Genomic DNA, 17,813 nt, shown 5'->3' on the forward strand with positions numbered 1-17,813 from the left:
AATAGCTATTCCAAAAGAAAAGGAGATTTAAATTAAAGCTCTTTTCATACTTAAATTAGAGTCTGATACAATTTCCAATGTCATGGTTTCATCCTATAGAACTTAGGTAAAGGTAAAGGTTCCCCTTGACAATTTTTGTCCAGTCGTGTTCGACTCTAGGGGGCAGTGCTCATCCCCGTTTCCAAGCCATAGAGCCAGCGTTTTGTCCGAAGACCATCTTCCATGGTCACATGGCCAGTGCGACTTAGACACGGAATGCTGTTACCTTCCCACCGAGGTGGTCCCTATTGATCTACTTGCATTTGCATGCTTTCGAACCGCTAGGTTGGCGGGAGCTGGGACAAGCGACGGGCGCACTCTGTCATGTGGATTCGATCTTATGACTGCTGGTCTTCTGACCCTGCAGCACAGGCTTCTGCGGTTTAGCTCGCAGCGCCACCATTATTTGATGAAGCACCTGAGAGCTCTCTGCTGTAGTCTACTGGAGCTCTCTAGCAGAGAGTTCAAACTACCTCACCAAACTGCGAATCTCAAGATCCTTTAGAACTGAGCCACAGCCTACAGTGGCATCAAGCTGCTATAACTGAGTAGTGTCAAGAGGCAATAAAAATGAACCAGCTAGCGAAGACTAAGGAGGAGAGAGCATCAGCTAAGATAAAATATATACATATGATTAATAATATCTATCTCAATGGATTAAATATTAGCTAAGATTTCTTAAGCCATTACCAAAAGTGATTATTCTGCTGTTATCTACTGTTGTTTTCCTTCCCAACTAACCAGACCCACCTTTTCAGAACAAGGCTCAAAGGTAAAGTTTGTCATTCTCTGCATTACATCATGCTGTTTATGCTGTTGTTTCTTTTAGTCATTGTTTCTGTGTACAGAACCAAGGAAATAACTTCAAAAGAACTGAATACCAAACAGGGGTCCTAAATCATTACTAGGTGTGAAATGCAACCAAACACTGTTATCACTGTTGCCTTGCATGAATGTTTTATCATGTAGTCACTGTATTCTGACTCTTATGTCAGAAGAAGTGGACTTGTTCCACAAAAGCTTACATTAAAATATAACAATCTCTAAGGTGCCACAATGTTCTTGTTTTGTTTCGTTTCGTGTTTCTTGTTGAAATTTATTCAGCAGCAGTTTCCTCACCAGGGTGAATGACAGACCTGCAATTGTACAGTCAGGGACAAGATCCAAAAGATCCCAAACTATTACCTATGTTTCCGCCAATTACTATACTGGGTTCAGATCTCAACCTACCATTTAATAGAATGAGCCGACAGCTTCAGGCTACAGATTTCTGGTGTCGTGAAAGGGCACCATATGTTATTTACTTTTTATCCCGTGATATTTTTGCTGCCAAGGAAGCGCAGAGGTGCTTGCCATCTTTTCTGTCTCAGCTGCTAGAATAACTTTGTTCCTTCCGAGAGACTGGGGGAGCCATTTATTGGACAAACTTTTGTCACTGGTACATGCCATCATGTCACCTCCAGTTTAGGGTGACCCTACAAATCAATAATTTCCAACAGTATTTGAAAGTAAAGGCCAGGGTTTTCTTTACTGAGTCAATCCATCTCACATTTGAACTTCCTGATTTACTACTGCTTTCAACTTTTCTTGTCATTGTTATGTTTTCCAATGAATCTTGTCTTCTCATGATTTTGTTCAAAGTATGATTTTTTTCTGTTTAGTGATTTTAGCTTCTAGGAAGAAATTAGGTTTGATTTGCTGCACAACCCACTTATTTCTTTTTCTGGCACTTCATGACATCCATAAAGCTCTCCTCCAACACCCCATTTCAAAGGAGCCATTATTTTAACTGTCGACTTTCACTTTCCAGGACAATTGAGAATACTGTACCACAGTGTGTGGGATCACAGCCTTATCTCCAGCAATACACCCATACAGTTGAGGATTTTCTGTAATTCCTTCACAGTTGCCCTTCTGAGTCTCAATTTTCTTCTGATTTCTTAACTGCAGGTTCCAGTTGAACTGACGATTGACCCAAGATATAGAAAATTCTTAACAATAATGATTTCTTCATTATCAACATTAAGGTTTTGTCGTTCTTGTGTAGTCATGATTTTTGTCTTCTTAATGTTCAGCAGTAATCGTATAGTGTTTGTACTTTAACCTTCATCGGCAGTCATTTTAAGTCATCATGGCTGTTTTCTGCCAGTAATACTGTCTATATACTGTATCTTAAATTATTGATGTTGCAGATATACTTAAACAGTAAATCTGTTGTCTCTCTTGCTTCCTTTTTTAACCTTTGCAGTTCCTTTGCAGTTAAATAGCTCTGTTTCCCTTCTTTTGTGGTAATTCACGTGCTGGCTGTTTCATCTATCTCCTTGCCTACACCATGTAGTAACTTTGGGTCCTATATGAATATTGTCCATCCAACAATAGTTTTAATTCAGGTCTGAAACAATTTGTGCCCGATATCAAACAAACCCCACAACTTCCTAGCCAACACAGCTGCAACAACCCTGGGGGTTGGGATATTCTGGGAGTTGCAGTCCAAACAAGCTGAATCCTGTCCCCTTCCTCCCCCAGGATTCTCTTCCTATGAAGATATGATTGGTCTCCACCATCCTGAACTTTCGAAAACAAGTTAAAACCTTGCTTTTTATAAGCCTTCCCCCCTTTGTAATATTAATTTTGTAGTAATTTTACGCTGCCCCATGGTTTGCCATTCTGTGTCTTGGAATATTTGCTGGACTGGGAGGTTTTAAGAGGGCTTTTTATTTTTATATTTGCTTTCTTTTAATTCTATTTGTACATTCATGTTATTTTTTTTGGAAGCTGCCCAGAGTAGTGGCTTGTCAACTAAACGGGCAGGGTATGAGTCTAAATAATAAATAAAATCAAATAAATATTTGGAGGCAATTTAGTGATAGAATGGGACAGGAAAATAACATATTAAGAAAGACGGGATTGGTAAATATTTTACTGAATGCAACACAATAGCTGTTACAGCTAAGTGTAGTGCAAGCAATCCAAAACGTTCCCATTGGTTCATGTATATATTTTCCCAGTCCTCAGACTTAAATATGTTATTATTAAGAACAAACTGACCATATAATTAAACACAAAGGCTGAAATCCACTAGTACTATAGCTCACAACTAGAGTAGGCCCATTGAATCAGTGGGAATTTGGTGAGTCAGCTCCTCTATAAGCTACATTGATTCAGTGGTCCTACTATAGCTGCGATTTACTAGTGGGTTTCAGCCAAAGTGTTACATCCATAGCTGGCCATAATTAGAAAAATCCCACTGAAACCATTAGGACTTACATGATTTATCCATGCCTAATATAAGTTCCATCCGTTTCAAGAGGATAGCTCTATGTATAACTAAGTGTGACCCAAACTAAGCACACTTGTGTGCAATCACTAGTTTTGTGATTTTTGCCAGTGCACATGCTTCAACTATGCATTGTTATCAAAGATTAAGATGAGATCTTCTGGTTCTTGTTCCTGTTAAGCCACTGGTGTCCCCTTTCCAAAATGTTGTACTTGTGAACATGTGGACATTAGAATTTCCATTCTTCTCTCAGGCTTTCTAAAGTAGATATCAAAGGCAGCTTGACTCATACCAATCCATGTGCATCTCTTGATTCAAGCCAAGTTGCACGGCTGACCCTCTATCCCCTTTTCAGCTGTTTATCTCAGCCTATATTTAGCAGACTGACAGTTGTCATCACACATCAATACTGATGAAAGAAGAATATCTACCTTCCACAGCATCTGAAGGCGATAAGTTAATTTAGAAGGAAGAGGGTACACCAAATGGTGTATAAAGCCCTGCCTGTTCCCTTCTCCTGAGAAATTGCTGCCTGATGCAGCTGCTTCACTCTACCTGATGATAGGGATAGCGTTGCTTCCCAACCTTCCCAGCTAAATACAGTAATGGTAACTGTCATATGCAAAGAGCATGCAAATATTAATGGCTGCTACATCCTTCCAGCCAAGTGGAGTTGATGTGTTTACTGCAGATAACTATTCATTTATGGAAAATATTTATTTACCACTTTATTTTATTTATTTATTTATTTATTCGATTTTTACCCCGCCCCTCTAGACTACGTCTACTCGGACCTGAAAGTCTGCCCACGCAGACTTTCAACGTACTGTAATTTTCCAGAGATCAGATTATTCCAAGCCCCAGCCCAGTGTCTGGAGAATTACAATGCCCCCCCCCGAAAACACAGCACCCCCTCCCCTATATTGGCCTCAGAAAGGGAAAAAAGTCCACAAGCATTCCTGACCCAGCTTGGCTTCCAATGAGATGAGGTGTGTTCAGCCTAGCAGTCCTGTATAAAATGGCTCTTAAAGGGTGGATGGTGCCTCAGGCCTCCACAGCATCTAAGACCCTTTCTGCCTATTGAAATGGGTATATTTTTGTTTGCAGGCAGCAAGGGGTAACTGCCTTTCCCCAGGCTTTTTTAAAAAGAAGGACACTCTAGGACTATTATGCTGCAAAGTCCCTGTGCTGAAAAGCCACTCATAGCCTTAGGCTTTTGAGGGAGAAGGCTCACTTTGAGGTTTTGTGCCCCCCCCACCAACAACACAGGTAACTCCCAGCCCATAGTCAGAAAGAGAAATCGATGCTCCTTTGATGGCAAGCACCATTGAAAAACTAGTCAGTTGGGGAGGTGCAAGGTATAATGGTGAGGAAATAGATTTATTTTTTACTGACTTGCTTGACTGGAGGAAACAAAAGCCAAAATGTTCAAACTGCATCCACAAATGGCCTACAAAACATGGCTTTCAAGTGACATTACACAGCAAGGAATTCTGCCTGTCTTTGCCTTCCTTTCTACCCCCGCTCCCATGCACACACAAGAGCGAGAACCCTATACCTCAGAGCCTTGGCTTCCCATCACACTCCTTAAGGAAGATTACGATGGACAGCTCTTAAGTCTGATGGTATTATCTGTTCGCCAAGTCCCCGTGCCCTGAAATACTGTACAGTATCTGCTTTCTAATAGTACACAAGGCTGATTGAATCACTGCTCCCTCTAGTGGGCAGACAGCAATCGAACTTTTTGTCATTCATAAAATTTCTGAATGAAAACAGCTTGGCCTACTCCTGGCTCCAGGCTGGTAAAACTGCTAGAGTCCTCTCATGTCTGTCCCCTGTAGTGTTGTATAGCCAGATATTAAGGGGAAATTGAGTGGGCGAAAGGGGAGGATCCACAATATATTACACAATGAAGAATATTTCCCAGCCCTTAAAACCCTTAAAATAATCTGTAAGCAAGAGTGGATGATACTTTTTCTTAGACCACTTTAAAAATAAAATCATAAATACAGCTAGCTTTCAGCCTTATACAGGTCTTCATCAGGGTGACCATCACAGAGCTGTGGGTGGTGCTGAAGAAACATAAAAGATCCCAAAGTCGTGATGAGATGTGTGTGCCACACACGCAACGTGTCAAAATCAAGGCTGCAAATTCTTAAAATAAGGATTTATGGCTAGAGGTTTGTTTTTAAAAAGATCTGGAAGGGCTGGTTCTCCACAACAGAATGTTTTAAGCTATCTGTCAGAAGGGTTTGACAACAACAAAATTAAAAACTATTGTTAGGGTTCAATAATAAATGACGAAATAAAAAGTAGAAGTCAAAAGATTATTTTTGCTTCTACTGTAGGAAAGCTCTTCCATTTAATTTTACACAAAAGTGCTTATTCACCACATTTTTCCACATTCCTTATTATTAAAGGCCTGCTTATTCTCCCTGCATACACATTTCAACTTGTAGCTTAAGATCCTGGCTTATTCTGACATCTCGGCTTACGTTCCCTGAGAGAGAAACAATGACTTTGCATGTTGTAGGCTAAAGTCTTATGTACATCGGCCAAGACGTGGCTGGTTCAAACGGGGCCATTCTCTGGATTAGTTTTATTGGAATGGCGACAATTACTTAGTCCTATGCCTGTTTGTTAAGAATTGTCCCACTGAGGCCACAATACAAGACTCCTTGACCCGCCTAGAAGAAGTTCCACTGAACTCAATGAACCTCGGTAAGCATCCGGCCATACTCACTCTCTCCATAGCCACACTCTCTGCACCCACCGTTGGCATGGGCTCGCCCTGACCTTTCACAAACTGGAATCTTGTCCTGGGCTGGAAAACTTTCACCACCGCAATCCCTAGCCTTACACGGTTGGGGGCCGAAGGAGGTGTGTGCAGGACTGCAGGCCAATATTTCAGAGGGAATGCAAATATCCTTCAGCAAAGTTGAAGCTACTTCGGTTAAACATACATAGAACTCAACTGCAAACTAAATCACATCCAGTGATTTCAGAGGCAAAGCAGTTGCTAAGCATGGATGGAAGAGAGACCTCTTGTCGTCATCTCTCCACCTGCCCTACAGAGGTACTGCGGGCTGAAGATGTTTCAAGGGGTCGTAAGCCCCACTAGTTCACCTCAGCAAAAGCAAGCAAGAGTGAGTGGACCCCGAGAGCCTGACAGACATTCTTCAGCATACATTTTCCAGGACTGAAGCCCACCCCATACATCCGGTGGAGCGGGTTGCAATCCCATGACAGCTCATGCCAAAGAAATCTCACTACCTGGGGACAGTGGAGGGGTCATCATCAAACATCTGGAGGGCACCATGTTGGGGGAACGGTGTTCCAGAAATTGGGAGCCAATATCCTAAATCTAGTACATTTACATTATGGGATGCCTTCCCGGTTTGCACCCCAGCAAGACTTGGGAGCATTTCCACTTCATTGTTCCCAAACCAACTGCAGCCTCATTCCCGGGGAGGCAGAAGATCCCTCTGATCACAATCCGGTTTCCACTGCTGGAAACCTCAAGCTTACGTCCAGGTTTATGGGAGATTTCCCCCCCCCCCAATGGCTTTAATTTTAATTCTCTCCCACACACACCCACACTTCAAACCACCACAACATCTACATGATTTGCCACTGGGTCTGCTTATTCGCCTCCAAACGGAGGAAGCAGAAGGGGAAACGGCAACCTTGCTCGCGAGGAAGTGCACGCCGCCCTCCGAAAGATCCGGAAACAGGATCTGTCCGCCCCCTCCCCCCCCCCCGACTCCTCCGGCGCCTAAAATCCTATTTTCTTGAAGGCCTGCAAAAGCGGCTCGCGGCGGGAGGCGCTCTGTTTCACGTACACAGAGTTCCGCTAACGGGGGGGGGGGGCGCGCGCAAGAGAAGGCGGGAGCGAACACTTGTCCGCACAGCGTAGCGTCGTGATAATCCGGCAAACAATAAGCCTGCCTGCTCGTCCGTCAACGCCCCCCCCTCCTCCGCCTTCGCCTTCCCCCCCCCCACACACACAGCGCCCTCTCCAATCTGCTAGGTGATTGGATTACCTTCTTTTCAAAGGAAGGAGGGGGGCGAGGAGGGTGGGAAACGGACGAGGAAGTACAGCATTAATGATGCAATCCTCCAACCACGTGTTCCGGACCCCCGCGCGCTTGTTGATTTTTTTCCCCCGTCTCTCTCTCTTTTTGCTCCGGTCTCCTCTGGAGTAAGAAGCCGAGGATTTGACACCCGGCTCACGGGAGGGGGACAGGGCTGAGATCCCTCGGGAATCAGGAGGGCGTTCTCGCGAGGCTGTGGACTGGGGGAAACAACCTTCCCCCCCCCGGCGCCTATCCTAAACCTGGGACCCCTTATCTTGGGCTAAGGGAGTGGGGTGCCTGTCAACCCCCCCCGGAGTTCTCTCCATGTTTTTTTTTTTTAGGATCGGGCAGCCCCAGCGTTTCCTTCAAAACAAATCCCTTTCAACTCCCATTTAGATTTGCTCCGAGGGACACCCTGCCGGTTTTTAAGCAGTTTTCCCCGAGGCGGCTTTCTCCCACATAAAAAAAAGTTTCCGCTGTGGATTTGGTTCCGCTGAAAACGGGTTGGAAGAGTTGACTTTTCATTCCCCCCCCCCCAATGATGGGCTGGCACTGTGCTCCCCGATGGATTTCCTCGCGAGTCATAAAGCGAGCCTAAATCATGTTGGAAGCGTGCCAATTTCCCTTTCTCTTCCCCCCCCCCAAGGAATGGATTGGAACACGCTGGGCTTCTCAGCCAAAAAAAAAAAACCCAAAACACAATCACGGTGCTTACTCTGGAGTAAGGCAGGCTTGTATAGGGGCTTTAAACCAAAAAACCCAGCTTCACCTGCTAGAAGAGACCCCCCCTCCCTCAAGACGGGGGAGAGCCGACCCCAATCCTTGACCACCTCGCAAGCCCCCGCCAAACTTCGACGCGGGGCTTCCTCCCGAGTAAGCAGCCTGCCGGCCACACGTGCTGTCCGGGGACTCGCCCCGTAGAGATCAGCTCCCTTTGTCCAAAATGTCACCGATGTGTCAAAACGCTTTCGGGTCACCTCTCCCCACCCCCCCACCCCCCTCCTTGTACGAAAGAGGAAATGATGCTCATCATCATACTAAGGGGGGGGAGAGCCCGGTTTGGAGTCGTGGTGGTTTTTTTCCCCCTTAAAACACCCCTCCCCCCTCGGAACAAGAGAGAGAGTGAGAGCGAAGGAAGAGGTTCCGCCGGCGCCTCGGCTGTCCTTCGCGGCTCCTTCGGGTGCCTGCTTGGGGCTCTTTCTGAATCCCCGACTGCCGCTCGTCCGCCCGCTCGCCCGCTCCCTTCCTTCCTTCCTTGCAAGCTCCCAAGCGCTGGCAAGGCGAGGGCGCTCGGGGAAGGAGGGAGGGAGGGAGGGGGAGCGAATGGGGCGCGGGCGAGCCAATGAGCGGAGACCGGATGCGATATATCCTCTGGGACAACAACAGCTCTGTTCCTCCTCAGATCCACATGACGCCATTTACTGCTGCTTTAGCGGGGAGATCACCCGGCCTCCTCCGGAAAGAAGAAAAGAGAGAGAGAGAGAGGAGGAGGCGGAGGGGGGGGGGGAGAAGGAGGAGGGAGGGAGAGAGGGGAGGGCAGCTGGAGGCGAGCGAGCAGAAAAACGCTGAAGCTCGCCCAGCACGGATCTCAAAACCTGCCTTCCTGCAAACATATCACCAGCGACTGCAGCGGCGGCAGCGCGCTCCAACCTTGCGGATATTTCGCCTTCCTTTTTCTTTCTCCCCCCCTTTCAAAAAAAGCCAACAACCGCGTCTTCTGTCCCCCCCCCCCGCGCACGCACACACACACACACGCCCCCCCCCAACACTTTGCAACTCTCCTCAAGCTGCCTTGAAGAAACACGCGCGCTCACGTCCAACACACATTCCCCGAGGAAGCGAGCGAGCGAGGCAGACGCCGCGACCACTTTTTTCTTTTTCCAAAGCAAACCAAAAATACAGATTATTTCTCATACAAACGGCTTTCAAGAGAACCGGGAGCTCGGACGCCCAAAACGCCGCGCTTTGCTGGATCGACCGACCCACCGAAACTCTGCAAAGCCACCTTCGGATCGTATTTTTTTTCCTCCCTCTCTCCCTCCCTCTCTCTATTTTTTGGAAACGTCTATTATTGCTATTCCCCCCCCAGAAAAGAACCACTTTGTCGCTTGCAGGGGTTCCCCCTGGCCTTCCCCCCCCCCCCCCCCGGTGTGTGATGCATTAAGAGAAAGTGACTTGGGATTGACGAATCGGCCTCTTGTTCATTGAGGAAAAAAAGCGACAAGGAAATTAACGTGTGTGATTTGCAAAGGGGGGGGAGGAAGAGAACAACTCGCCCCAGCTGGGCTGGGAAAAGGGGCGCTTCTTTTTGAAAAGCAAAAAATTCCTCTCGTTTTGGTTGGCACTGGTTTATCATTTCTTCCTGGAGAAGAGAGGAAGAAGGGGGTCACCCAGCCGTACCCCCCAAATACACAACTCTTGCTGCGGACCTTCTCCTTAAAAAAAGTTTCAATGATTCTCGCTTGCAACCTGGACTTGAAGTGAGTGTTGGAACAGAGGAGCCGCTTCTGTTCTCATCTTCTCCTTTATTTCCTTTTGGCTTTGGGGTTGGATTTACTCGTCAACCGCAGGAAGAAGAAAATCGGGATGGGAGGGAGGGAGGGAGAGAGAAGGGGGGGTGTTGGAGGTTAGCGTAACGCCGCTTTCACGGTGAGAACCCTTTTCCTTTTTCGCAAAACAAGCTGCTTAATAAGGAAGGGTGGGAGAGAAGAGACTGTTCGCTGGGGAAATGTAGATTTCAAGCCTTTTATACAAGTCTTGCGGGAGCTCCTCGCTTCTGTTCCCAGACAGGGACAGAAAAGGGGGTGCTTTAGTGGATTGTTTTATTTTTAAGGGTGATTGCTTAGGATGGGGGGGGCTATATAAAGTTTCTTAGGGGTGGGGAGCCGATCGCTTTCCCTTCTGGCTGTGCTTCCCTTTCCTCTTGCAGATGACTTTACAAGGGAGGGAACCCCTTCGCACCATCGCCATTGGGGGCTGGGGTGGTTTAAAAGGGCGGAAATCTGCCCTCAGGTTAAAGCTATTCTCGCAGGAGCTTTTGAGAGAGAGAGAGAGAGAGAGAGAGAGAGAGAGCGGCTCCCTGGCTTGTGCGTGCTTACAAGCAAAGGACGCGAGGTACCCGTTTCAGAAAAACGTGTCCCTGACGACTTGGGAATGCAGCAGCCTCTCTTGCTCCAAAGATCCTGTCAAGTGTAGGTTTTCAGGACATAAAACAGTGACCGGACGCGCGTCTTTTTCTTTCTTTCTTTCTTTCTTTCTTTCTTTCTTTCTTTCTTTCTTTCTTTCTTTCTTTCTTTCTTTCTTTCTTTCTTTCCTTGATTTTTAATTTTGCAAGTGTCAGTTTCTGCTGCAAAGCCCATCTCGCCCAGAACCACCGTCTTTTAAACTTGTATTAAATTGGAATGGTGGTGGGTTTATTTCATTTTTTTTTTCATTCCCTGGGTGCCATGCAGAAATCAGCGAACGCCTGGTGGAAATCTTGCGGGGGGGGGGGGCTGTGTTGTTGTTTTTAATAGGGTCGAATTGCTCCCGAGTAACTCGTCCGGAGAACAGCACCTTTTGACATCTGCTCCCCCCCCCTTTAAAAATGTTTCCTGCTTTAGATATAACTGGGGAGTTTTCTTTCTAAAAAGTTGCTTGATTTGATCCGCTTTAAATTAGCTGTTGGCTAGATTGAATCCAGCTCTCATGGAGTGGGGAGTGATAGTGCTGGGGGCGGGGGGGGTGCGCTGTAAAGTTGTCTAGTAACGAGGGGGTGTTTTAAAAGCTAAAATCAAAATAGTATTTGATGTCTCTTTTTTTAAGGCATTAAAATTGCCCCCCTTGCCCCAGTGTCTGGTTGCCTTCTAACCTGTCAAAGAGGTTTTGCACTGCAGGTAGGATAGGCTCGGCGTGCCTTATATAGATTTTTATCCGAATGATTTTAACAAGCGGGAGCACGTCTCCTGTTGCCACTGAATGGACTTTGGCATTTGGAGATCGGCCTGATTATGGGCTCCAAATGTCCCAACGAATCCTGAATCAGCGAGACAGAAAACTTTCCAAGTATTGGGGCGGGGGGGGGGAGCGTTGTGCCCTCCGTCACTGAAATATTAGTAGGGAAAGAAGGGTGTGTGTTTCGGGGCGTTGTGTGTTGGAGTGGGAGAGAAACACGCCCGGTCGTGTGAGTGGGGTGCAGCTGTGGATCTGGGGAATGTACCCTTTTCTGGGCAGTAAAACTCAAGGGGTTGCTTGTTATGCCCAAAAAAAAAGTTTCGAAAAAGTTCCGAGTGCTGCTTTGAGCTGGGGATTTGTTTGAAATTTACACAAAATGTGGAGGAAGGACTCTCGGTACCGGCGAGGGGAGGATTCCTGACAGGGATGATTTCTAAAGAGATTGTAGCTTGGTAAAGTTTGCAAAGACTTGAGTGCCGGGGATGATTCCCAGCGAAGAGTCTTGTGGCAGCTGCAAGTCTCCCCGTTTTTCTTGGGCAGGAGCTAACGGGAAAGGAAAGTGGGCTCGCGTCCATATGGAAGATTTCGGGTACAACTCTCCTGGCCTGCTGCTGCAACCGACCATCGCAGTCTCCCTAACCCTCCCCTAGTCCGGCAAGGTCTCCCCTGAGAAGAAACCTGGTTTGGTTTGGTTTTGTTTACCTGCCTCGGAGGTGCTCTGAAAGGAGCAGCGAGGTGGGACGCGGGCAGGAGCCTTTCCCTCATCTCTTCCTGAGGGGACGGAGGGAGGCTCCTGATAAGGCCATCTGAGGAAAAAGCCCCATTCTCGCTTCTGCCCACCCGCCTCCTTTGCCACCAGGAGGTCTCCGGTTTTTCGGCCATGCACGCCCCGGGGAGGTGATCCCTTGAACCCGCTCCGGGCAGCTGAGGGGGTGGAGAAAGGAGCAGGTCTCTGGAGGCCCCACCTGCTAGGAAGCAGCCGAATCTGAGGGAAGGAAGGAAAGAAGGAGGGCGGGATGCCCACTGGCAGGGAAGGAGGGAGGGAGGGACTCTGGAAGGAAGAGGCCAGGCGACTCTTCCAAAACGAGGCTTTATCCTGGGCAGCAGGACCCATTCAGAACTTGCAGCCTTTAAATGCCTCGATTTATAACCCTCCCCGTTAAGATGTTTTAAAAGCACAGGCTAAATTTGCTGGCGGGCAAAGGACGGCACCGTGACTTTTCTCCAGGCCCTTTTGCAACAGCTTCTGGAGGAGATGTGCTGTTCTTGTTGCCTTGACTCTTTTGGAAGGCAAAGCGGAGAACTCTGAAATTTCTGTTCACAGGCGAGCCCTGTGGAGTTCAACAGGGCTGAGTTGGACGGAGCTGGAGGTAGAATGGCAGGGATCTGAAATATGTTTATTCATGCATAAATCCTGCAGAGTCCTATGGGATGCCTAGCCTCATCCTCTGTTTATGCTTTCTCAGAACTAAATTCCACTGCATGCTGGGAAGCATGCCTGGGATTGTAGTGAAGTTCAGGCAATCTTTCGTAGCACCAAAGTTATAATTCAGATGTAAAATGTAGCAAACTAATTTGTGAAGAATCAGGATTTTCGGTTTTGCTTGCATGTTGACAGTTGTGTTGTTGTTTATACATGGTTTGTTTAACAGTTAACATACTTTTAGTATAGTTTAGTGCGGCATAAGGTGTTGTGTCAGGATATTTGCCTATTGTTAGCTTCAGCCGCTTTTTCTAGTAACGTCCAGGAAGTGAAAGGATCATCTCTAGGTGTTATTGGTACACAATAAAAGCACAGTGCTCAGCATTGTAATGTTCAGGTTCAGGTACTTAGAATTGCAAAGTGGTGCACAAATATAAAAGTTCTGAAGAGAGATGTTTTGTTTATTCAGTTGACCTTGGAAAGCTGCATGAGCTCATTTAAGGCTAACCTCAGAAATGTTATCACTTCTCGTTGTCTGCCCCGCCTCTTTTTGCCATGCATAGAAACTTTGCACAGCCTTTTTTTGTGAGGGAGGGGGCATCAGGCTTAAGTTAAGTGGGCAAATAGAAGGGCCTACCCAAATATTTGCTAGCTGGTGCCCTCTTGCTTGCAGGCATAGTTTAATTACACTGGTGCTATGTGAAGGGGAAAGGACCCACCCCTCACTGTGCCTTAGGCTTCAGTTCTGTGAGCATGGGAATAAATCCCAGTGAAGTTAGTGGCATCTCTCTCTCTCCCTCTCCCTCTCTCTCCCTCTCCCTCTCTCTCTCTCTCCCTCTCTCTCTCTCTCTCTGTGATTGTTACTAGAGCTGGGACGTGTGTATTTTAAAATCTTTGGTCTAGAAGCATTGGTCATGTGTTTGGAATAGAAATCCTAGGAGAGTCACGTTAGGCCTCTTTGTGCATTTACTCTTGTCGGTGTATGCATGAAAATATCATGTGTTCTTGGGATAAAAGAAGTATCTGCAGAGATTTAACACATAAACAATGTGCCAAGATCCCATTCTTTTTAGTGGCATGCCATGTTTGCAGATAAAGACCCTTAAAACGGGATCTCTGTGCAGTAGATGGGAATGCACCTAAGATAATTTCAATTTAAATTCAGTGACAAAGTATTGTAATGTATGTAGTACTAAGGCAATATTAAGGCATGGCAAAATCACCACTCTGCAACACCTGGAAATGTAAAACAAAAACAAACCCCCTAATTCCCCTTTTCTTTCCTGCAGGATTTCCGATGTGTTCTAAGCTTCCTGAAGTGATCACTCTTCAGTGTCCTGATGGAGACAAGAGCTCAGAATGGCAGCGGATCGCAGCCCTTGCTACAAAGTCATCATGACAGTGGGCGACAATATGGCGGCGAGTCTGACCTGAGGGATGTTCTGGCTCAGCAGGTTCATGTCCTGTCGTTAGACCAGATCAAGGCTATCCGGAACACAAATGAATACACGGAACCGCCTACCGTGGCTCCACGGCCTGGGGTAAAACCTGTGCCCCGTCCACAACTACAACACAAAACGGAAAGGCCACCCGCATTGACTGAACAACAGCGTCATCTTACAAGGGCCCAGCATCCCCCAGTCCACGTCTCTTCCCGGGTACCCCTCTCCCGTTCTGTTAGCACAGTCAGCTCTGGCTCACGGGGCAGCACAAGGACAAGCACAAGTAGCAACTCCTCAGAACAGAGACTCCTGGGGCCAAGTTTGGGGACCGTTGTGGATGGAATAATTCGGGTGCAACCCAAGCCAGAGCTCAAGCCGAATGAGCTCAAGCCTCCGAGCAAAGAAGATTTGCGTATGCATGCCTACCGGTGTGAGGACTGTGGGAAATGTAAGTGTAAGGAGTGCACTTATCCGCGAACCCTTCCTTCCTGTTGGATCTGTGACAAGCAGTGCCTTTGCTCAGCCCAGAACGTGGTTGATTACGGGACTTGCGTCTGTTGCGTCAAGGGGCTGTTCTACCACTGCTCCAATGACGATGAGGACAACTGTGCTGACAACCCCTGCTCGTGCAGCCAGTCCCACTGCTGCACCCGGTGGTCCACGATGGGGCTGGTGTCCCTCGTTCTGCCTTGCCTGTGGTGTTACCTGCCTGCCAAGGGCTGCCTTAAGTTGTGCCAAGGCTGTTATGACCAGGTCAACAGGCCGGGCTGTCGCTGTAAACACTCCAATACGGTTTGCTGCAAAGTTCCCAGTGTCCCACCCAGGAACTTGGAGAAGCCAACATAGCATTGCTGATCCGAAATCTGCCAGAATAATAAGGATTCATCTTTAAAATCATATGCAGCCAACTGAATGAGCTATAATTGTGGCACTGTTTGTTAGAAGGATGGAAGATGGGGAGGGTATATTGAGGTTTGCAGTGACCTGCATTTTGTGTGTGTGTGTGTGTTTTGCATGAGCTGAGTTCATGGATATGTTTGTTAGAATCCATCCGAAGGAGATCAGAATGGGAATATATTCTGCAGGACCCAAATATTTCATAAGCTAACGCAACTCAGAAACTCCTAGGCAATCTGTGATGTTGTGTGTGTGTGTCTGTGTGTGTGCGCGTGGACACGTGTGTTTGGGTTTTTTTAATGAATAGTAAATTTGTAAATTAGAAAACTACTTCATTTCCCTCCCAGTTATTTTCTGCCAGAGATGTGGTATATATTTTTGTATATAGGATATTTTCAACTGTGAAAACACAAGTGCCATAGAATATATGGCACGGGTCACAAAATATTATACTAATATGTTGTACATTCAAAAGAATGTGAATCAATCAGTATGTTTAGATTGTATTTTGCCTTACAGAAGACCTTCAGTTGCAAAACTCCCTCTCCCCCGCCCCAGACTTCATGTATATTGTACAGTTACAGTAAATTTCAGCCTTTATTTTCTAATTTTTTTCAACATATTGTTTAGTGTAAAGAATATTTATTTGAAGTTTTATTATTTTATAAAAAAGAAATATTTATTTTAAGAGGCATCTACAAAATTCACCCCTTTTTATGAGGATGCCACAAGTTGCTGCAATTAAGGGGTGGAAGATGCATATGTTCCCTATAAAATAGAAAATATATTAACGTTTGAAATTAAACTGGGCTGCTTGTCATTTTTCCCTACCCATTGATTCTTTGCATTGAAAAGTTTTTGAGGTAGTGGAGATTTTTCTGAATGTTAAACACCAACAGAAGTGGTGGAAAAAAGATGTTGAACAAACATGTTGAACTCTGATAACTGTTGTTTGATAAGCTCTTTAAAATATTTTAAGAATGGGTTCATTTATGGACAGGATGCTATGGAGACAAAGAGTATAAATGGAATTATCAGTATGTGAACATATTATAGGAAAAAAAGCTAAAATGTAAGCAGAAGAAGCCATGTGTCTGGTTTTTTCATACCTCTCATTTGCTTGTTGATGAATGTGCAGCATTATTTGGTCCCCTGCCCTCTTCTGAAGTTACCCACTGATGCAGAATGAGGTTGGAGAATTGCATGATGTCAGGGGCATGGGTTGCTGCCTTAGATATTAATGGAGGGAGAAGGCAGTGGGCAGTTGTATCGCTGAGATTTTAAGCGGCCATATACAGAATTCATTGCCTTCTGGCCTGTACTACTTGCTCATCAAACCCAGTTTATGGAGAAAGGCGAAAGAAGAGGCAGATACTGTAGTTTAAACTGTTAGTCCCAAGATTTATAAACAAATGTATGTGCTGGATGAGATTACACTCCCTTTGAAAGCACAGGTTCACAGTGTTGGGTCTGCTCCTGGATTCATCCTTGAGCCTGGGTGTAAAAGCTAGTGTGCCAGCTGGGCCTGGATAGGTCTGACCTGGCCATAGTGACACATGCCTGCGTGACGTCCTTTTTAGATTACTGTAATGCACTCTATGTGAGCTTGCCTTTGGAAAGTGTTTGGCAATCTCAATCTTGCTGCAGCCAAGATTGTCAAGTGGAGCTGGTTACGGGGATCACATAACCTCCATGATGTGATCCCCTCTGGGACTGCTGATCTGTTTCCAAACACAAGTGAAAGTGACGTTTTTGGTGTATAAAGCCCTAAATGTCTTGGGTCCAAGCTGCTTGAAAGACTGCTTCTCCTTTTATGAGCCTGCCTATGTTCTAAAATAATCAGGGAAGCCATTCTCTCTGCCCCTGGTGAGGATGCAAGAGAGAGCCTTCTCTGCTGCTGCTCCCCAACTCTGGAATTCCCTCACAGGGGAGGCCAGGCTGGCCTCCTACTTGCTTTCCTTCTGCAGAGAGACACAACTTTTGCCTTCAGGCAGGCTTTTTCACAGTGATTGGCTGCCTAAGAGTTGGCCAGCTGTTTTGTTTTTTGTTGTTTTTGTTTCATATTCTCCCTTTCCAGCTTTTATATTATTTATTTTTAATATTTTAAGCCACCTTGGGTTCACCTGAAGAGAAAGGCAAGACACCAATATTTTAAATAAATAATAAACAAATAAATTACATGTCACAGGCCATTAGAAATCTGAATGCCCTCCTGCCAAGTATGCCACACTTAGCTAACAGGGAGGTGAAAACAAAAATTTGTGTGATTGGTGCTATAATCTCCACAGAGTTTAGTATCCCTCTACTGCCTAGTTTCTCTCCAGAAGTCTAAAAAATGTTTGACCTCCCTGTATTGACCACAGACTGGTGTTTTGTTTCTTTGATTTTGGGTTTCTGTAGTTGGTTCAAAGACATGCTATTGTTCAGAGAGTGTAGACATGGTCTGGAGTCTATAGTTCTTCAGTACTGATGGCGAAGTGGATAGAGTTAAAAGGCAAGATAGATCTGTGACAAGTTTGTTGATGTATGTGTAGATTCAAAACTATCCAGCAGGCAGTCATAGTAACTGTGAATCCTTTGCCACCTTGAGCAAAGTTACACAAAGACAGGAAAAATCAGGAAAAGGCTGCATGGTTGTGGAAACAACACAAATGTGGGAGCATTAATCAACCATTAAGAATATAGAATTTTTTAAAAATAGCAAGCTTTTGATGATAAATCATCTT

General features: G+C 45.9%; 1 protein-coding gene and 1 long non-coding RNA gene across 3 annotated transcripts in view; one reads left to right on the forward strand and one right to left on the reverse strand.

The window, feature by feature from the left end:
• Positions 1-14,038, reverse strand: part of LOC140705797 (uncharacterized) — a 59,520-nt gene extending 45,482 nt beyond the window's left edge. The window contains exon 1 of one of the 2 annotated variants that reach the window (XR_013544048.1): positions 12,028-14,038. This is a non-coding gene — a long non-coding RNA (uncharacterized LOC140705797). Of the gene's footprint in view, positions 1-7,359; positions 8,661-12,027 lie in introns of those variants that run through there. The other variant, XR_013544047.1, reaches the window with a different exon arrangement.
• Positions 14,039-14,088: 50 nt separating this feature from the next.
• SPRY2 (sprouty RTK signaling antagonist 2) lies at positions 14,089-15,892 on the forward strand. The gene has a single exon (XM_078391396.1). The coding sequence runs from the start codon at positions 14,089-14,091 to the stop codon at positions 15,034-15,036; it is 948 nt and encodes a 315-aa protein (XP_078247522.1). The 3' UTR covers positions 15,037-15,892.
• The last annotated feature ends 1,921 nt before the right edge of the window (positions 15,893-17,813 follow it).

This window comes from Pogona vitticeps, chromosome 3, assembly GCF_051106095.1.
Source record: "Pogona vitticeps strain Pit_001003342236 chromosome 3, PviZW2.1, whole genome shotgun sequence".
NCBI lineage: Eukaryota > Metazoa > Chordata > Lepidosauria > Squamata > Agamidae > Pogona > Pogona vitticeps.

Coding starts and splice junctions, on each gene's coding strand:
- SPRY2 (XM_078391396.1), top strand. CDS start 14,089: ATGGAGACAAGAGCTCAGAATGGCAGCGGATCGCAGCCCTTGCTACAA.